This window comes from Macaca nemestrina, chromosome 9, assembly GCF_043159975.1.
Source record: "Macaca nemestrina isolate mMacNem1 chromosome 9, mMacNem.hap1, whole genome shotgun sequence".
NCBI lineage: Eukaryota > Metazoa > Chordata > Mammalia > Primates > Cercopithecidae > Macaca > Macaca nemestrina.
This window is the reverse complement of record NC_092133.1, coordinates 111,520,754-111,542,862: the sequence shown is the minus strand read 5'-3', so window position 1 is coordinate 111,542,862 and position 22,109 is coordinate 111,520,754. Positions and strand designations below refer to the sequence as shown.

Here is a 22,109-nt window from a genome sequence, read left to right as displayed (position 1 = left end):
CTATTTCAGGGACTATGTAGTAATACATACTCACACTTGAATGATGCTACTAAAGCTTCCCCTTCCTCACTTTTTTCCTTTCAAATTTAGATTTTCTGTTGCCTGGAAAATGCATATGAACCAGTTCAACAAGTAAATTGATCTCCCCTGCCGCCCCCTACCACAGTCTATATGTGTATTTTTCTTTTCCTTTTTTTTTTGTACTTTTAAGTTCTAGGGTACATGTGCACAACGTGCAGGTTTGTTACATATGTATACATGTGCCACGTTGGTGTGCTGCACCCATTAACTCGTCATTTACATTAGGTATATCTCCTAATGCTATCCCTCCCCCCTCCCCCCATCCCACAACAGGCCCCGGTGTGTGATGTTCCCCTTCCTGTGTCCAAGTGTTCTCATTGTTCAATTCCCACCTAATAAGTGAGAACCAATTAATATTTTAAAATATTAAAAACATTTTACTTTGTTCAACTTACAAAATTAATATATTTCTTGAGGTCAAATTATCGAAAAAAACTCTATCTTGTAAAATTGCATATTAAAGCAGTGCGTGGAAGCTGATGGCAAGAAACCACTTAAGTGTCACAACTCTGCTTCGAGTTAATTCCTAGTCCATTTGATTTTGTTTTGCTTTTAAGATCACAAAGCTGATGTACACTTCCGTGCGAGCTTAGAGTCTGGTAATGAACTCCACAATACACTGAAAAGAGCTTGAGGAGATAGCAGATGAATGAAGGACTGGGGCTCCGGTTTTGCAGGCGAAGCCCAGGTTCTTAAAGGTCCAGGTTCTTAAAGGTCCTACCAGGCCTGTATTTTATTTCTCCTTCGCAGGCCTCTAGGCCAAATGCCTCGATGAATCTGCGCTCCGCGGGCGTCCCGGAATTACACATCGGAAAGAATAAGGAAGGAGGAGGCCGACGTGCCCATGGACATTATCAACCTTCCGTCAGATCCCCACAGCAGCCAAACTGCGTCTCCTCTGCCGCTCTTGGCGCGCAGCTCACGCCCGCAGCGTCAGCGACGTCGGCGGCGCCAAGGCGTCGTGGCGTCGGGCGTCTGGGACGTGGCATCAACGGCCCCATCCGGCGCCGGCGGCGGGCGCCCGGCGGTCTTTGCTGCCGCCTGGGGGCGCAGAGGCCGGGCCTTTTCTTTCAGCACAAACGTCAGTTTGTAAAAGGGTGGGGCTGGAGTCTGAGGAGTTTTCAGGCTTCTGTCTCGAAGAAGTCTGGCAGGCTCGGAATTGCCATCTTCCTCAGGCAAATAGTTTTTCACCTTAGAGCCAGCCTTGGCAAGGCCAAACCGCCCAGTCACCCGACTTCCCACAGTCTCAGCAGGTACACAGGGCCGGGAGCCTCGCGAGCGGCTCCCTCAGCCGGACCTGAGGGTTTCGGGAGAGTCCTGGGTTTGCACTTAGTTTTCCCGCTGCGTGGCTGCCTCCGTGGCGGTTGTGCTGCTTTTTATGCAAGATCTGGGATCTAAGGCAAATCATCCTTTCCCTACGCCCCCTGCCGACCCTTGCCGCTCTCCTCGATTTTGTACACTGTCATTAAAGGGTTTGAAATGAATGTACATTAATCCTTGAAGGATGAAACCAGAAAACATTTGTCGTGGTGGCGGAAAGGGACAGATGCACTTGGGCGAAGTAATGCTGACATCCACTTCCTAGCATTGTTAGGAGGGATAAATGAATTAAATATGTAAAATCCTTAAATATTTGCTTGCTAATACAAGTATTCATTGCGTGTGACTCTATTTTTGTATTTATGTGAACTTCATCGGAGCATTTGTCAGGTTCTTTTTTCTCTTTTTTTTTGCACTAAGTGAGCGTGGCCGGCCGGCCGGCCGGCCTGCCTTCCTGCCTGCCTTCCTTCCTTCCTTTCCTCACACTTTTTTGGGGGGAGAGGACACAATGCAATCCATAATACATTTGTTCTTTTTTCCATCGAACTTTCCTCTTGACCATGTTTTCTTCTAGTAATACTCTATTTCTTTCCTCCCTTTTGTAGTAAAATTTGTCTACAGTGGTTGTATTCAATTCTTTGTTCTTACTTCCTTTCTTTTGAACGGTAAGTCAGATATTTACCTCGATCATTCTACTGAAATTGTTGCCGTTCTGTTCTTCAGGTTACAAATGACCTACCTCCATGTTGCCAAATCCAGTGTCAGCTCTTAGTCTTCATTTTACTTGACTCAGCATTTGACATAGTTCATCGCTCCGTCCTTGGTGACATTTTCTTTTCCTTGCTTTCTATGTATATGTGCCCTTTTGGTTTTACTTATTGGCTCATTGGCCACTCTTCTTACATCCTGTTTGCTGGTCCTGATGGTTTTGGTGGAATTTTTGATGTTTGCTTGGACCTGATGGTTTTGATGGAGTTTCTTTGGCAATGTAATTTATTCAGAATTCTTTTGAGGCTTTTCAATTTTGTAAATTTAATCTTGGTTTCTGCATCATTTTGCTTGTAACATTAATTTTTACTTAAAGCATCATGTCACAATCGGTATGAGAATAATGTAAAAGGGGGCAGTCACGGTGGCTCAGGCGTGTAATCCCAGCACTCTGGGAGGCCGAGGTGGGCGGATAACCTGAGGTCAGGAGTGTGAGACCAGCTTGGCCAATGTGGTGAAACCCTGTCACTACTAAAAATACAAAAATTAGCTGGGCGTGGCAGCGGGTACCTGTAATCCTAGCTACTCAGGAGGCTGAGGCAGGAGAATCGCTTGAACCCGGGAGACGAAGGTTGCAGTGAGCCAAGATTGCTCCATTGTACTCCAGCCTGGGTGACAAGAGTGAAACTCTGTCTCAAAAAAAAAAAAAAAAAAAAAAGAAAAATGTAAAAGGGAATATTTTGCAGGGGCTTTGGTTCAAGTGCTATAATGTATGTATTTACTATTATCATCAGTAGTTTCCAGTAGAGCATTGTGTTCTTCCTTCAAATGGATTTTTAGTGACACTGGTATCAAGTTATCTTTGCTAAGTGATATTTGACTATGATTTAAAAATTATGCTTGATGACTATGCATTCAATTAACTATAGTGTATCATCAAAACAAAAAAGCAGTTGTATAATTCTTGGATGAAATAAACATTTTCAGTGCTATTAAGATATTTCCATTCTATTGTTTACAACCTAGTTTAAAGAATGTAACAGCAAGTTGTATAAAATGTCTTAGAATTTTAGTTTTTGCGAATTTTCTGTTTGTGCTTGTCAGATGTATTTAAGGGCATGTATCCCTGGCCCCATATATATTATATGTTTTTAATTTTAATTTTTTTATAAGTAATCTCTTAAACATGTATATGATTCTTTTCCAGCGGGGTGTCATCATCTACTTGTTAAAATCCTAATAAATGTTCACATATTGAAATATCTGGATTTTGGAAATTCATAATTACATCAACAATTGTTATCTGCTGTCCATGTGTCCAAAGTAATTGAGAAATTATTAGTTTTTAAAACTTTATTCAAAGTGATTTTATTTATAACATCTGTAAGTTGTATTATTTGTTTTTATATTTTATTCTCTGAAATAGTATATTATACTATTTGGTATTGATATTTGTGTTTTGCATAAATGTGCTGACAGGATATCAACTTTTGCCATGATTTCTGGCAAATAAAAAAATACTATTATTGGTCTTTTATTATTTATTGGATGATCTTCTGAATATTAGATACTGCTTCTCCAAAAATTCAATCATGTTTATTGTTATTAACAAATATATAGGCCTTTATTTTCTCATTTTCAGTAGAATTGCTAATTATATTTTTTTCAAACCTGCTACTAACTTTTAATACTTATCACTATTGATGTGTATTTTATTAATGTTCAACAATATGTGATAAATGCTGCTGATCTTTGCATCATTTTTTATTCTTCAGCTGGATTATTCCTCAACCGTTTTTGTTCTTTGCATCAATTTTTATTCTTCAGCAGTATTATTTTGTGATTACTTGTGCTATTTTATCTATTATATTTTTCATTTTTTAATATTTTCACTTGGGTCTTAAAAATACCTCTTATACCTGTTTTATATGGCTAATATTCTCTTTCTGTGTGTTTATATATTTTTAGTCTCTCTGTTTTAATGATTCTACAACTAAAACATGTTTTTTAGTTTCTTATTTTTATATTTATTTGTTTATTTGAGATGGAGTCTTGCTGCATCCCCTAGGCTGGAGTGCAGTGGTGCAATCTCAGCTTGCTGCAACTTCCGCCTCCTAGTTTAAGCGATTCTCCTGCCTCAGCCTCCCGAGTAGCTGGGACTACAGGTGCCCACCACCACGCTTGGATAATTTTTTGTATTTTTAATAGAGACAGCGTTTCACCATGTTGGCCAGGCTGGTCTCGAACTCCTGGCATCAGGTGATCCACCCGCCTCTGCCTCCCAGAGTACTGGGATTACAGGTGTGAGCCAATGCGCCTGGCCTATTTTTATTTTTTAATGGTTGTTTTTTTCAGTTGTCAAGTAGTTTTGGCCTGTGAGCTCATATACCCTTGGGGTGTCACCTACTTTATCTGATAATCTATTATTAGGAAATGATCAAAAGCCAGTTCCCAGCCTGTGTTCCTCCTGGAAGTTTAGGGAAAGTATGTGGGTGTGTTTGTTTTTGAAGTGCTAGATATTTCCTGTGGTCTGAATGCTTGGGTCATCCCCAAATTCGCATGTTGAAATTGGACCCCAGTTCAACGTATGGTAGAATTAGGAGGTGGGCCCTTTAGGAGATGATTAGGTCATGAGTAAAGCACCTTCATAAATGGACCTAGTGCCCTTATAAAAGAGGTCTGAAAAAGCTCCCTTGCTCCTTCCATCATGTGAGGACACAGAGAGAAGGCACCATTTATTTGGCGTCTGGGCTTTCATCAGACACCAACTCTGCTGGTGCCTTGTCGTTGGACTTTCCTGTCTCCAGAACTGTGAGAAATAAATGTTTCTTGTTTATAAGCTATGCAATTTATAGTGTTTTGTTATAGCAGCCTCAACAGACTAAGACATTAGTGCTGCTGTAACAAAGTACCACAAACTGGGTGGCTTAGAACAACAGAAATTTATTATTTCATAATTCTGGAGGCCAGAAAACTGAAATCAAGGTTTCAGCAAAACCATGTTCCCTGCTGAAGGCTCTAGGGAAGAATCTCATTGGTTTTTACAAGCTTCTGGTGGATGTTAGCAATCCTTGATATTCCTTAGCTTAGAGGTGCATCACTTTAATTTCTGCCTGTCGCTATACGGTCTTCTTGTAGTGACACCAGTAACTGGATTTAGGACCCATCTTAACTTTATCATAGCTGCAAAGGCCCTATTTTCAAGTAAGGTCACATTCAAAGTGCTGGGGGCTTAGGACTTGAACATATTTTTCTCAGGTATATAGTTCAACACATAACAATGGGACAAGCTGAAGTACAGAGAGCTTCAGATAACAGAGTACCAGTGTTACGTTACTTTATCTTAATTTTGCCACTGTACTTGACAATTTCCATGGTTAGGCTTATACTTTTAAACTATTTGGGAGGTGGCATTGTCCTGAGTCTTAGTCAGCTTTGAGGGGAGAGAAAAATAGAGGCATAAAAGCCCAAGACCTATCTAGTTTATACTTTCTTAGCATAGCTTTGATGCTGCCTTAATATTACCCTAATGATACCTTGGGCCAAGACTACTGCTCCTGTGGGAATAAAGATGTATATTAAGGACATATATTAGCTCAAATATGGGAGAAAAGTAGGAAGAAAATGTAATTTTTTTTTCCTGAGTGTATTCTCTCATTGTTGCTTCTGGCTTCTTCAGTCCCTATATTCGTATCCTAAATGCCCCATAAACAAATTAGCCTTCGTTTAGGGGTTTCTTACAGTTAAAATTTTTTTTGTTCTTGTTGTTTTCTGTTGTTAGGAATATTTTCCTTTCTATTTTTCATTTTTTCAAAGTTGATTTTAGGATTCACCATCGTCATGGCAATTGATAATCCTTTTATCATTTTAAATCTGAAATGTTTTCATCTACAACCCTCCTTACTTACAGGAAATGCTATAAGTCCTATAGGTAAAATAACCCAACATTTTCCATATGGAGAGCAAAGGGTATAGAAAAGAAGCAAGATTTGTAGCCAATTTGACCTATGTTGTAATTCTGAAAAATTTAGCACTTATTAGCTGTGTGACTCTTGGTTAGTCACTTAACTTGTCTGAGCTCAGTTTACTCTCATGTAAAATGGAATAATGCTGTACATAAAGGGCATACCTTAGATTAAAAACGATAGAGCTTTTACTGTTATTGTTATTATACTTAGGTTTAAATAACTTCTTGATATACGTTAGATGTTGTGATAACTGCATTCTATTTTTCTTTGTTTTGTTTGAGTAACTGTGACTCAAAAAAGCCTGAAGTGTAATTGTAGCTTCCAGAAGTTGCTTAATGTACTCTGAGCAAATTGCTAAAGCATCAGAGAAAGAGAAATGTAGTATGTGAATTTAATTAGAGCCTGGTGTTTTCTCTGAATCCCTTTTAATTTTTTTTCACAGGGAGGAATAAATTTTTTTCATCGATAATTTGGAAGCCAAGTCGTAACAAAATGAAACCAGTAAAGCATCTGTTGACCACCAGTAACAAATCGGCAACTCTTCCAGCATTAACCAGCAAAAAAGGACTACATAATTTACCACTATCACCTAAACTGAAGGAAAAACATAATGCAAAATTAATTCATGATAAAATTGAACCAATGGTCCTGAGATCTCCACCAACAGGAGAATCCATTGTACGGTATGCTTTGCCCATTCCATCAAGTAAGACAAAGAACTTACTACCAGGAGATGAAATGATTGGAAAAATTATCAAACATCTGAAGATGGTAAGAGGCTTGTTAGTTTCTGTGTTGCAGGGACCCCATGATCACCCCAGGTTTGGTGATATTCTAGGAGAACTCACATGACTCCACATATAGTCATACTGATGGTTAAGATTTATTACATTAGGCACATGAGGTGAAATTAGGAGAAAACCAGATCTAAGCTTGCAAGAGTCTTTTCCCCTTAGAGTCACCCAGGACATGCTTAATTTCTTTAGCAATGAATTGTGACAACACATATGAAATGTCTGTTGGGGAAAATCATTAGAAACTTAGTGCCCTGGGATTTATTGGGAGTTTACTATTCACTCTGTGCTTAGCATGTACGAAAATTTCAGACTCTCACAAGGAAAGGAGGTTCAGTATAAACCACATTATACAAACAGTTTAGGGACAGTGAGCTCCTGTCAGTGAATGGGGAGAACCCTCCTGATATCCAAGTTCTCAGATGCCAGGTTAAGGCCAACCTTGCAAGCAGGCCTTCCTAAGTCCTGCATTTCTACTATGTTAAACTCCGCATTTCAGAAACTTTAGCTCTTTTTTTGTTTCTTGAAATGAAGTCTCGCTCTTTTGCCCAGGCTGGAGTGCCGTGGCATGATCTTGGCTCACTGCAACTTCTGCCTCCCGGGTTCAAACAATTTTCCTGTCTCAGCCTCCCGAGTAGCTGGGACTACAGGAGCATGCCACCACGCCCGGCTAATTTTTGTATTTTTAGTAGAGATGGGGTTTCACCATACTGGTCAGGCTGGTCTCAAACTCTTGACCTCAGGTGATCCACTCGCCTCGGCTTCCCAAAGTGCTGCGATTACAGGTGTGAGCCACCGCACCCAGCCGAAACTTTAGCTTTTGATGTGGGGAAAAATTTTACTTTTTCTGAGTTTCTTTTTTTTTCACCGCGATCCAGAATTGAATTGTAAATGTACCAAATATCAAGTGAGAATGATGAGGAAGCGCACAAATATAAAAAAAAGATACAGTACATCAAACTTGTACAGTACAAGTTTGTTGAAAGTTTGAGGGGTTAGGCCAGATAATTTTCTTTAAAAATTCATTGCTTTCTGGTCTCCATCTTTCAATATTCCCTAACTCTCTTTGGAGGAGAAAATCAAGGCAGACTTTGAAGAAACCTCTACTTAATGCTTCAACCACTCATGGACAGGCCCTCTCCGTTTTAAGATACCTATCAACACAGAAATGTTAGAGTCACAGAGCATCTCTCTTTTGCTAGGGAGTAAGGTTAAGGAATATTGCTTTTTCCTCATGATGACATGAAATTGGGTATGGGATGGAAAATTTAAGTTTGTGGCACTGGAAGAAATAAGTCTTACTGGTAAAAAGGTCCTGGCATAATTGATTGACTATTATTTACATTTAATGTAGTTAATTTTAAACTATTAAAGTATCAAATTGGCTTTGATTTTTTTTTTTTTTTTTTTTTTTACAGGTTGTTTCCACTTTGGAAGAAACCTATGGACACTGTGATCAGAATGGAGAAGAACCATTTGTAAAGCGTGAAAATGAAGAATTATCTTTATCTGTAAGTATATGCAACCCTAATATAGAGACATTAACACTGAAAAGGGTCGATTTTCTTTTCAAAAATATAAATTTAAAATATTTTCTTTTGGATTACTTATATGTTCTCGGAATGAATTTCCCATCTATGAAAATGATCCTCTTAGAAAATTACTCAACCCAACCAAATCCCTCTTGACCTGAATTTTGCCAAGAAGGTTGCAGAAAAGGAGTTCTACATACCCATTAGGAATGACCAAAATTTTAAAGATAGACAATAATCAAGTTTTGGTAAAGATACGGGGCCACTGGAACTCTCATACAGAGCTGGTGGGAACACAAATGGGACTGCTATGTTGAGAAACAGTTTGACAGCTGCTCATGAAGTTTAACATATACTTAAAAGATAACCACCAGTTCTACTCTTAAGTGATTATCCAAGATTAATGAACACATACATCCTCACAAAGACTTGTATATAAATATTTATAGAAATTTTGTTTATAATAGCCAGAATAGCTACTGAATCCAGCAACCCAAATATTTACTAACTGGTGAATGGACAAGCAAATTGTAGTATAGCATACAATGAAATACTCTTCACAATAAAGGAAACAAACTACTGACACATAGAACCATGTGGATGAATCTCAAAAACATTAAGATGTGGGGAAGCTAAATAAATAGGGCTGCATACCATATGATTCTATTTATATGAAATTCTGGGAAAGGGAAAACTGTAGTAAAGGACCAGTGGTTGTCTTGAGCTAAGGTAGGAGGGGAGAATTGACTGCAAAGGAGTACAGTGAAGCTTTTTGAAATAATGGAAATGTTTTATATTTTTATTGTGGTGGTCATTACCCAACTATTAAAAGGACTGTGTAATCACAATCCTTATCCTGCATGACCTTGTGGTTATTATGTTTTGAAGCCCTGCCAGGATTGAATCAAAGAACCAAAACTAAACTCTAAAATTGAAGTTCAAAAGAAATGGGAATGACTAGAGGTGGGAGGGAAGTGGGGTAAGGGTTGAAAAACTAGCTATTGGGTACTGTGCTCAGGACTTGGGTGATGGGATCATTGATACCCCAAACCTCAGCATCGAGCAATATATCCAGGTAACAAACCTTCTCATGTACCCACTAAATCTAAAATAAAAGTTGAAAAAAAAAACCACCAACAAATAAAATAAAATAAAATGAAATTAAGTTCACATTCCTGTGGTCTCCAATACTGAAAAAATTGAAGAAATCAGCCCTTCGGATACCGCCTTTATTTTACTGAATTTCTTTCCTCCAATGATCTTGTATTTTATTTTACCTCAACCACTAATTGACAGAGTCATATCCTGTATTCGTTACCATAACTGTTTCAGAATTTGAATTTCAGTCATCCTAATCTCTGGCCACTACCTCCTGTCTTTCCCACTCAGTCTGTCCAAAATTCTGATTCCAAAAATCCTTTGATTTCACAGGGAACCATAATCCATTGGTCCTGCTGCCTTTTTAGTGTCCCAAATCCTCCTTGTACCCTTACTTACCCAGCTTAAATAGCATGGTCCACTATTGTTATCACTCCCTTTCACGCGTACTTAACTCTCTTGCCCTGTTCTGCTTTATTGGTCTTATTTGTTAAATTATAAACTCAGTCAAATCAATCTCTATCTTCTCTAGATTTCTCTATCTTCTCTATATTTGTGGCACCTGAATGTGGGTGGAAGAAGTGGGCTAATGGTTTCCCTTTATATTTGTGATTAGTAACACTAATCTGTTCATTTTCCTCTCTGCTGGATTATTTTAGTTTTTTTCCCTGTCTCCTTTATGATTAAAGGTCTTTATTGTGTCAAAAAGTATGTGAGCCTCTCGGTATATTTATTTATTTATTTGTTTGTTTTATTTTATTTATTTTTATTTTTTTGAGACACAGTCTTGCTCTGTGACCTAGGCTGGAGTGCGGTGGTATGATCTTGGCTCACTGCAACTGCTGCCTCCTGGATTCAAGCGTTTTTCGTGCCTCAGCCACCCACATAGCTGGGATTACTGGTGTGCGCCACCACGCCCAGCTAATTTTTTTGTATTTTTAGTAGAGACAGGATTTCGCCATGTTGGCCAGGCTGGTCTTGAACTCCTGACCTCAAGTGATCCACCTGCCTCAGCCTCCCAAAGGGCTAGGATTACAGGTGTGAGCCACCGCACCTGGCTCAGTATCTTTAAATGTAATGCTCAGGGAATACATTCTTCATGGAGAACCACTCTATGAAAATTCTAACTGTATATAAGCCTGTAATATTTGTTTATCATGAGTCAATTCTCTGATTTACAAATCACTGCTTTACTAGAAGGGATTTGATCATTATGATATTTAAGCTGTAATTGTTTTTTTCCTCAAAGTTTTACATTGCCCATTAGGTGAGAGCAGAAGACTGCAGTTCATGGCAAGTATACAGTTAGATGTCATAGGTAGTAGTCATAGGCTGGGATGCTGGATTTTCTGGAACTGTGTAGAGATGAATGAGAGGAGAGACATAGCTGGGTATATGTCACCGATGGGCCACTTCCCAGAATGTACTTTCTTCCATGTTTTCTCTCTGGGAGAATTTGCAAGTATGACATTTGAAGCATGGCTTCTTGCCGTAAATGTTTGAAGGGACGTAGATTAAGCAAAGTTAAAATTTTTCAAAAAGTAAATATGCTAGAAAAAGACAGACATGCATATGGACTCTTAAAGTAACTTTATGTTTTATTATTCTTTTCAAAAGATTGGGGATGATATGAATTCATTCTTGACATGTTGTTCACAATTTGCAACTCAGCTAGAAGCAGCACTTAAAGAAGAACAAAATGTATGTATTCTGTATATACGGCCAAGTATAAAATATCAGACTTGTACTGGTTGTTGAAAATTGAATCTGCTATACAGTCAGCCAACATTAACCTAGATTCAGTGTCTTAAGAAATTATAAATGGCATTGGAAAGCGTTATTTATTTATTTTTTATTCTTTTTTTAAATCATCATCAAGGGTTTTTACTATGCCCAAATGCAAAGATTATGCCACTGAACCACCACAAATAAGACATTAACTTTAAATTAATTCTTCAATAGTTGTGTGAATCTTAATGAATCTGCCATATTCCCTCACTAAAAGCATGTAAGTAGTTACAAGGTAGTTAATAAATATTAAGGTTGTGGCAATCAGCCTCAAAGAGAGAATGATTGACCATTACAGAGAATGACCACATAATCATGGTTTAGTACCATAACCCTTATCAGTTAGCTGTGAGTAAAAGGTAAGACTGCAGTGGAATTGTTGAAATTGTCTTTTTTTCTTATAATAGAATACACTTAATTTATTGCTTTTCTTGGTAATAGTATTTAAATTGCCATGTAATAATTATACATATTTGCGGGGTACATAGTGATATTTTGATACATACAATGTGTAGTGGTCAAATTAGAGTAATTAGCATATTCATTACCTCAAACACTTATCATTTCTTTGTGATGGGAACATTCAAAATACTCTCTTCTAGCTATTTGAATACACATATATATATAAAATAAACTGTTGTTAGCTGTGGTTACCCTATAGGGCTGTAGAACACTATAACTTATTCCTCTTATCTAACTGTAATTTTTTATCCTTTAACCAACCTCTCCCTATCCTCCCTCACCCCTACCCTTTCCAACCTCTAGTAATCATAATTCTACCCTCTGCTTCTGTGAGAGCCGCTTGTTTTAGTATTTGCATATTGGTGAGAACATGAAATATTTATCTTTCTGTTCCTGACTTATTTCTCTTAATATAATGTCCTATAGGCCCATCCATGTGAATGACAGGATTTATTTAATTCTTTTTTGGAATTAAGAGTGAAATCTTTTTTGGAACTAAAAGCGGCTGAATAGTAGTCCATTCTCCCTATATGCCACATTTTCTTTATTAATTTGTCTATTGATGGACATTTAGGTTGATTCTATATCTTGGCTATTGCAGTTTAGTGCTGCAATAAACATGGAAGTACAGATGTCTCTTCAGTGTACTGATTTCCTTTCCTGTGGATATACACTCAGTAGTGAAATTGCTGGATCATATGGTAGCTCTATTTGTAGTTTTTTGAGGAAACTCCATGCTATTTTTCATTATCGTTCTACTAGTTTACATTTCCACCAAAAGTGTATATGTTCCTTTTTCTCTGCATCCTTGTCAGTATTTATTTTTTGTCTTTTTGATAATAGCCATTCTAACTGAGGTGAGATGGTATCTCATTGTGGTTTTAATTTACATTTCCCTGATGATTAGTGATGATGAGCATTTTTTTCCTATACTTTTTAGCCATTTGTTTATCTTTCTTTTGAGAAATATTCAAGCCATTTACCTATTTTAAAATCAGATTTTTTTTTTGCCATTGAGTTGTCTGAGTTCCTTGTATATTTTGAATATTTATCACTCGTTAGATGAATTTGTTTTACAAATATCTTTTCTCATTCTGAAGATTGTGTTTTCACTCTGTTTGTTTCCCTTGCTGTGCAGAAGGTTTTTAGTTTGATATAATACCACTTGTGTGTTTTTCCTTGTATTGCCTATGCTTTTGAGGTCTTAACCCATAAAATATTTTCTCAGACCAATGTCCTGAAGCATTTCCTCTGTTTCCTTCCAGTAGTTTCATAGTTTTGGGTTTTATATTTAAGTCTTTAAGCTGTTTTTGAGCTGATTTTTGCATATGGTGAGATATTGGGGTCTAGCTTCATTCTTCTGCCTATGGATATTCAGTTTTCCCAGCACCATTTATTGAAAAGACTGTCCTTTTCCCAATGTTCTTGGTGTTTTTGTTGAAAATTTGTTTGCTATAAATAAGTGGATTCATTTTTTGGGTTCTCTATTGGGTTCCATTGGTCTATGTGTCTGTTTTTGCGCCAGCACCACACTGTTGTGGCTGCTATAGCTTTGAAGAGTATGTTGTGTGTGTGTTTGCACGTGTGTGTGTGTGCCTTTTTTTTTTTTTTTTTTTTTTTTTTTAAAGAGACAAGGTCTCACTTTTTTGGCCAGGCTGGAGTGCAGTGGCACAATCATAGCTCACTGCAGCCTCGAACCCCTGGACTTGAGGGATCCTCTTGCCTCAGCTTCCCAAGCTGCTGGGATTACAGGCATGAACCACCATGCCTGGCTAACTTTGTAGTACATTTTGAAGTCAGATAGTGTGTTGCTCCCAGCTTTCTTCTTTTTGCTCAGGATTGCTTTGGCTACTTATGGTCTTTTGTGGTTCTACATGAATTTTTAGGATTTGTTTTCTATTTCTGTAAAGAATGTCATGGTATTAATAATTAATATTGTTAAAATGACCATACTACTGAAAGCTATCTGCAGATTCAGTGAAATCCCTGTCAAAATGCTACTGGGCATAAGCCCAGTATCAATATTAATTCTTCTAATCCATGAACATAGGATGTCTTTTGTTTTTTTGTGTGTGTCTTTAATTTCTTTCATGAGTATTTTATAATTTTCATTGTAGAGACCTTTTACCTCCTTGGTTAAATTTATTTCTAGGTATCTTATATGTTATTTTGTAGCTATTATAAATGGGATTGGTCTCTTGATTTCTTTTTCAGTTGGTATATAAACATACTACTCATTTTTATATGTTGATTTTGTATTTTGCAGCTTTACTGAATTTATTCATTAATTCTGAGAAGTTTCCGGTGGAGTCTTCTATATATATAATATGTATATGCTCATGTTGTCTGCAAACAGGGACACTTTTAAGGCCCTCCACTTAGTTGCTTTTCTTCCCTAGGAGAGTTCTGAGTTAGGTGAAACTAACTCAGTTTAGTGGGAACCTCTAGAGAGCTCAAAAGTGGGAACCTCTAGAGAGCTCAAAACACTCACACAGTTTCTTGGGAATATGTCTGCTATGCTGTCTCCAGAACCACTCAAAATGAGGGTTGCTGTTTTTAAGACTTCTACTGTGCTGGAGGAGAGGGTGGGGTAAGACCGAGTTAAAATACCACACAATTCTGCTGTGGTGTTCAAGCCACATTTTATTGATGTGGCTTTACTTAGTTGCTTTAAATATTTAACTGTTTTTCAGAGTTCTAACAAAATTGGAGCATAGGGACTTGGACTTCCCTACTGTACATTTTTTTTTTTTTTTTGCTGTTATCACTCTTCAAATACCCTAATAGTTTTTTCTTGATGCAAATTTACAATTGACTTTGAATTTTATATATATAGCATTTCAGTAGACCAAGAATAACCAAGTGAGACCTGAAGAAAATGAACACGGCGAAAGGACCTACCCTAACAGATATCAAGATTCATTATGCAGCTGTATCAATTATGATTATGTGCTTTTGGTGCGAGCCTGGATGAACTGATGGAATTGAACAAAGTCTCAGATATTGATCCTTCTGTATATGGAAAATTTTGTTGATGACAGAGCCAGCAGTATAATAAATGGCTTTGGAACAACTAGTTATTTATAAGGGGAAAAACTAATTTGATATATGATCAAATATGATACTGATATAAGTATATGACCTGGAGCAAGAAACAATCACAAAACAAATACAAATCATAAAAGGCAATATTGATAAATTCACCTATATTAAATTTATAACCTCTATTATATAAAGAATTCATAAAGAGAGGGGCAAGAGAAATTTCAAATTGGGTCAAAATTTGGATCATGTATACCTGACGTATATGTGTATTTAATCACATAAAGGATTATCTAGATTATATAATGTCTACTTATCAGTAAGTAAAAGATTAAACAAATCATTACGAAATAAAAAGGCATTTCACAGTGGATCAGTTTTTATTTTTCACTCATTTTTATCAATAATGATCTAGATTTAGCAGTATCAGTAATTGATGCTGTGGGTTTCCTCAGTAATTGAGAAAGGCACTGTTCTCCTTAAACTAGGAGTGGTTTAAATTATTGTAGAACTGTGGCTACAATGAGTGGTTGAATTGATATATGCTAATGTTTCCCATCAGGTTCCAGTGCAGGCAGGGAAGTTTTGAGAACCTTGGAATCTCTTGACAGTGGAAAAAATTAGTTATTTCTAGGTATAATGTGCTTTAGTGGACATTATTTTCTAAACACTTACGTAGCTGAAAATATTTTTCTTCTGACACAGACATTAATTTGCTTTGGTATATTTCCTGAAGGGTATCAACCATTTTTGCTTAGATTTATGCTTTCTTATTATTTAGCTTAGTGATTCTTAGACTTTAGCATGCAAAGCAATCACCTGCAGGTCTAGTTAAAACACAAATTGCTAGTCCTACTTCTAGATTTTCTGATTTACTAGGGTAGGGTGGGACCTGAGAATTTTCAATACTAATAAGTATGCTTGTAGGTGGTGCTGATGCTGTTGCTATGGCACTTTACTTTTTGAACCACAGATCTAGAGTTAGTGTTGTGGAAGATAAATTTAATTTATCTAGTTTAATTTTTGTTCAATTTTATGTTACTCCCTGAATGCACATAGTAATATTTTACTTTAATAATGTAATTGAAAACTTTTACCCAATTTGATAGGGTGGGATTTTTGTTTTTGTAGCAAATGTAATCACTTTAACATTAGATATTTAAGTGGTAAATATTGATATTTTGAGCTGTTTATGGATGCTCCTCAACTTGTGAGGGAGTTACATACTGATAAACCCATCGTGAGTTGAATTTTTCGTATGGTGAAAGTGCATTTAATACACCTGACCTACCAAACATCATAACTTAGCCTACCCTACCTTAAATGTGCTGAGAACACTGGACATTAGCCTGCAGTTGGGCAAAATCATCTAACACAAAACCTGTTTTATAAGGAAGTGTTAAATAGCTCATGAAATTTATTGAATACTGTACTATAAGTGAAAGACAGAATGGTTGAATGTGTATGTGGATTTCAGTTTCTATTGGGTTTTGTATATTTATTCAGTTTCTCTTATAATTTCTCAAGCGAGTACTTTGTATTTTTCATTAAAAATATTAAATAGTATTATAATATTTTATATCTTGATTTTCTGGACCATTTAGCAGGAACAGAGTTGTATTGGGAAGATAGTGTTGGGAAGGTAATGCTTTTTGTTATTGTACTTGCTGCTGTATGAAAAGAAATATAATGCTCTTCTGGGAGGAATTTAAATTTTATTCCTTACCTATATACATAAATAATAAATAAAAAATATAAATATATACATATATATATATACACACACACACACACACACATATATTTTTTTTCTTTTGAGACAGAGTTTTGCTCTTGTTGCCCAGGCTGGAGTGCAATGGCATGATCTTGGCTCACTGCAACCTCCGCCTACTGGGTTCAAGTGATTCTCCTGCTTCAGCCTCCCTAGTAGCTGGGATTATAGGCATGCACCACCACACCTGGCTAATTTTTGTATTTTTAGTAGAGACGGGGTTTCTCCATGTTGGTCAGGCTGGTCTCGAACTTCCAACTTCAGCTGATCCACCTGCCTTGGTCTCCCAAAGTGCTGGGATTACAGGCATGAGCCACCACACCCAGCCTCCTTACCTATATTAAGAAAATATACGAAATACATTTGGGAATTGTTTGGGGGCTTCCTGATATAGATGTATTAGGGCCAGGCGTGATGGCTCATGCTCAGTGCTTTGGGAGGCTGAGATAGGAGGATCGTTTGTGGCCAGGAGTTTGAGACCAACCTGGGCAACATGACCAAACTCTGTCCCTATTAAAAACAAAATTAAAAATTAGCCAGGTATGGGGGCGTGCCCATGTAGTCCTAGCTACTCAGGAGGCTGAGGCAAGTGGATCACTGGAGCCTAGGAGTTCAACGTTATAGTGAGCTATGAGTGCGCTGCTGCACTCAAGCCTGGGTGACAGTGAGATTCTGTCTCTCTTTCCCTCTTTCTCCCTTTCTATATATAAAAAGAAAAATTATTTTTAAATTCTAGAATGAAGTTGTCTATGCAAGGTGAACTAAAAGCACTGTCTGTAAATAAAAAATTATAATTTTCAACTACAGATTTATAAAGTTATAATTTAATACTTAGTACATTTTTGTGATTGAAAATTGCAAAAGACTGAACTAAATATTATATAATACATGGTTAAGTGTTCTATTTTTAAACGTGTTAATTAAAACTTTATTTTTCAGATTTTGGAATCTCTTTTTAAGGTATGTTCAATATATCACTTCTTAAGCCTACTAAAACTTAACACAGAAATACATGCCAATGAAGAAGAGGTTTCTAAATTTTAAGGGAGTAGAAGGAATTCCATACTTGCTGCTCTATATGTTTAAGAATTTTATGTTCATTTGTATAGTGCATTAGCCCCATTCTGAATCCCAAGTGATATTTCGGTCAGGGCTGATATTTGATGGATGAAGAGTCACAGACACAGACACACATTTATATAGATATTTATTTCATTGCTGAAATTTAAATAGTCACTATTTCTTTTTTTGTCCCTCTTTTGTTTTCTTAAAGTGGTTTCAGTGGCAAGTCAATCAGATGGAAGAAGTAAGTCTAATGTTTTAAAATTGTTAATATTTTTAAACTCATTTGAAAACCAATTTGGATTATGTATAAGTTAAGCATGTGTAAGTCATTTTTGAATAACTGTTGGTTATAAAGTAATCTTTTGATTTAGGTAGACAAGGAGTAAGTGGATGGGATAAAATATTTCTCAGTGACTTACACCCTATGTCCCTGCATATATCTGGTGTACTCCAAGTTTGACTGACACATGTTTTTTCCTAAAATTGAATAATGGAAACTAAGTTATCATTTTTTTCCAATTTACATAAAAGGGCGATGAGAGAATCTTTCACTTTAAAACTTTCTACCATATTTAAAAAAATCATGCTAAATGATGATGTATGTATAGACATAAAATTATGTATCGATTTTCTATAGATGAAATATGTTATTTTAATGATGTTCTTTTACACTTTTGATTCAGGTACTTTACCATTAGTTTGAGAACTACTGGTCTCAAACTAGGGGCTTAGGGGCTTTTAATTCTACTTTGGAAAACACTTTATATATGCTGTTAGTATATTGGAATGATTTCCAGGGTAGCTTTACTGATTTACAGAATTATTTTAGTTCTCATTTGGTCACACTTATGGTTCAGTCCAATTAAACACTCTTGAAGCCCAGTCTTTTCAAAGAAAAGAGGCCAGTTTCTTTGGGGGTGTAAAGTTAAAGGATAAATATAGATAGAACCTTAAATGCATGAACTGGGACTATATCCTAGCATCTTCTCATTGTTTTATCTCTGGTCCCAGAATAGAAGACTTTCATGGTCTACATACTCTTTGCTTTAGGATACATTTGATTGACATTGGAAAAGTGTTAGTCATTCTTTGATTATGGCATAGTGGTCATTATCCTTCCAGAGAGGTAGGGTTAAAGTGAAGTCTACTATTCCTCTACCCTCTTTTAAAAGGTGTTCTTCTTTGCAACTTTGGAAACTCATCTTGTCATCTTCTTTTCATCCATCAACCTCTTTTTATTATTTTATTAATGGGTTTACTTTTACTATTCTTTTACACTCAGTCCTGTCAATGTACATGACCTATCCAAAACCCTGGCCTCTTACTTTCTTGACTTCCTCATCTCCAAAGATCTCTTGGCCTCCACTTCCAGTCACACTGTGCACCTTGTCATTAACAAAATTACTTTATTTTAAAAATCACTAATTTAGGCAACTTATTCTTGAACTATAAATTTCTGTTTTTCCAATTATTACTTTAAATACTGCTCTGGCTGCCAAACACTTGGAATACTCTAAATGTAAGTCATTGGTTGGAACTCCTTCAATTCCTGCTACCTAACAAAATATTAACATCTGTACTCATTTTCTCTTTCATTTTTCCTGTTAAGACAGATATATTGTTCTTTCTTATACATATTACTAATTATTTCGCTTCTATTTTGGATTTCATATCCTCTGGTCTTCTCAAGATTCTGTGTTTGTTTGTTTGTTTGTGTTTTTGAGACAGGGTCTCATTCTGGTTGCCCTGGCTGGACTGCAGTGATTTGATCTTGGCTCACTGAAGGCTTGACCTCCTGGGCTCAGGTGATTCTCCAACCTCAGCCTCTCAAGTAGCTGGGACCACAGGTGTGAGCCACCATGCCTGGCTAATTGGTATTTTTTTTTAATAGAGATGGGGTTTCGCCATGTTGCCCAGGCTGGTCTTGAACTCCTGGACTCATGCAATTCCCTCGCCTCTGCCTCCCAAAGTGCTGGGATTACAGGTGCGAGCCACTGTGCCCTGCCATGCGTTCTCAAGAACTTTGATTAATTAATTATTCTCTCTTGTATATTCAGTTTCTCTCATTAAATTTTATCCTTCCTTTCAATTTTTAAATATGCTCTTTTATCTCTCATTTGATCCACATTCCTCTCTAAAGGCCTATTTCCATGTCCTCTATTAGCCTGTTTTAAAAAAATTATTTTGTATGCAAATTTACTCATATTAGGGAAACAGTCATTAGATTATTACCAGGGTGTAAAGGCAAAGCAGATTTATAAGCGAGTGGAGAGAAAAACAGAGTAGACAGTCTTTGAACAATGAAACTAATTGGGTCTTTTTTTTTTTTTTTTTAAGTATTCAATGAATAAACTGGCACCTAGTGAAGAGATTAATCTGGGCACTCTTTCCTTGTAAGAGACAACTAAGGGTATTAAGTAAAACAATTAGAGTTGTTTATGGATTTCCTGTAATAACCCTTAAGAGTTTAGCCATGGAGCATGTGTCACACATTCAGAGCCACATTTATTTGTATATTAATTTACTATACACTATGCTCTTATTTCCCAAGCATTTCTCAATCTATCCAGACTGAATTCTGTCTCTCTGACAAGTAAAACATTCTCTCCATATGGTTCCCAGTAAATTGTATGTTGTTAAATTAAACAGACTTTTTTTTTTTTTTTGCCTCAGCTATAATTAATATTATTGATTGTGCCCTCATTTTTGAAACACTATTCCTTTGGCTTCTGTGAATTACATTTTCCTGGCTATTGTTTTACCTCTTTGGCTATCTTCTTTTTAAAGTCCCCTCCTTAACCCAACCAGTAAATGTTGGAGTACCTCAAAGTTTTATCCTATGCCTTTTTTCTTTTTGCTCCAAACTTTCTCCCTAGGCAGTCTCATCCAGTTTTTCCATTCAAGTATTATCTTTATGCATGTAATTTAGAAACATATACCTTTTGCTCAAAATGTTTCTCTGAACTCCAGGGTTTGTATATAATTGCTTACTTGACTATTCCACCTCAGATGCAGTGGGTCAGAAATATGAATTTTTTCCTCCTAAACTCTTCTAATGTTCCCTATCTTAGTGAATGAGTACTATTTATCAGATTGGGTAAATGTGAAATGTGGAAACCATTCCTGACAACTCACTTCCATCTATTCCTGATATTTAATCTATCCACAAGTCCTCTGGGTTTTACTTTCTAAATAACTGTCAGATGTGTCCACTTTTCTCTGTGTCTACACCTTATTGTTAGTTACTATCATATCCATTATGCCTGAAATCCCAACCGGTGCATTCATAATCACCAGGAGGAACCCCCACTACACAGTATACTTCTGATCTGGAATTTCAAGTTTTTCAATGTTTAAACCCATCATTGCTTATCTTAAATATTTTATTAATTTGGTATACCAGATACATTATCTAAAGGTTTGTATTATCTGCTGTTTTTCAAGGAGTGTTTCTCTTTTTTTTTTTTTTTTGTAAATTTTATTTTAAGTTCAGGGGTACATGTACAGGTTTGTTATTTACGTAAACTCATGTCACAGGTATTTGTTGTACAGATTATTTCATCACCCACATATTAAGCCCAATACCCAATAGTTATCTTTTCTGCTCCTCTCCTTCCACCCTCATGTAGACCCCAGTGTCTATTGTTCCCTTCTTTGTGTTCATGAGTTCTCATCATTTAGCTCCCACTTGCAAGTGAGAATATGCAGTATTAGGTTTTATGTTCCTGTGCTAGTTTGATAAGGATAATGGCCTCCAGTTCCATCCATGTTCCTGCAAAATACATGATCTCATGCGTTTATATGGCTGCATAGTATTCCATGGTATATATATACCACATTTTCTTCATCCAGTCAACCACTGATGGACATTTAGGTCGATTCAATGTCTTTGCTATTGTGAATAGTGGTGCAGTGAACATACACATGCACGTGTCTTTATGACAGGATGATTTATTTTCCCTTCGGTGTATACCTAGTAATGGCATTGCTGGGTCAAATGGTAGTTCTGTTTTTAGATATTTGAGGAATCACCATACTGTTTTCCACAACAGGGAACTAATTTATACTCCCACCAACAGTGTATAAGCAATTTTTTCTCCACAACCTTGCCAGCACCTTTTATTATTACTTTTTTACTTTTTAATAATAGTAATTCTGACTGGTATGAGATGGTGTCTCATTGTGGTTTGATTTGCTTTTCTCTAATGATCAGTGATGTTGAGCTTTTTTTCATATGATTGTTGGTCCCATGTATGTCTTCTTTTGAAAAGTATCTATTCATGTCCTGTGTCCACCTTTTTTTTTTTTTTTTCTTTTTTTTGAGACAGAGTCTTGCTCTGTCGCCAGGCTGGAGTGCAGTGGCACGATCTCGGCTCACTGCTACCTCTGCCTCCTCGGTTCAAGCAGTTCTCCTGCCTCAGCTTCCCGGGTTCAAGCAGTTCTCCTGCCTCAGCCTCCCAAGTAGCTGGGACTACAGGTG

At 36.7% G+C, this 22,109-nt stretch overlaps 1 protein-coding gene across 10 annotated transcripts in view; it reads left to right on the top strand.

Moving 5' to 3' along the window:
- The first annotated feature begins 1,038 nt into the window (after positions 1-1,038).
- Positions 1,039-22,109, top strand: part of LOC105479927 (coiled-coil domain containing 7) — a 436,030-nt gene continuing 414,959 nt past the window's right edge. For 6 of the 10 annotated variants that reach the window (XM_071070239.1, XM_071070240.1, XM_071070241.1 and 3 more), the window contains exons 1-6: positions 1,040-1,334; positions 6,520-6,848; positions 8,290-8,382; positions 11,119-11,202; positions 17,504-17,524; positions 17,838-17,870. In XM_071070239.1, coding sequence (XP_070926340.1) covers positions 6,570-6,848; positions 8,290-8,382; positions 11,119-11,202; positions 17,504-17,524; positions 17,838-17,870 — 510 coding nt within the window. In that variant the 5' untranslated portion in view covers positions 1,040-1,334; positions 6,520-6,569. Of the gene's footprint in view, positions 1,335-3,316; positions 3,493-6,519; positions 6,849-8,289; positions 8,383-11,118; positions 11,203-17,503; positions 17,525-17,837; positions 17,871-22,109 lie in introns of all 10 variants that reach the window. The other 4 variants (XM_071070235.1, XM_071070234.1, XM_071070242.1 and 1 more) reach the window with 4 other exon arrangements.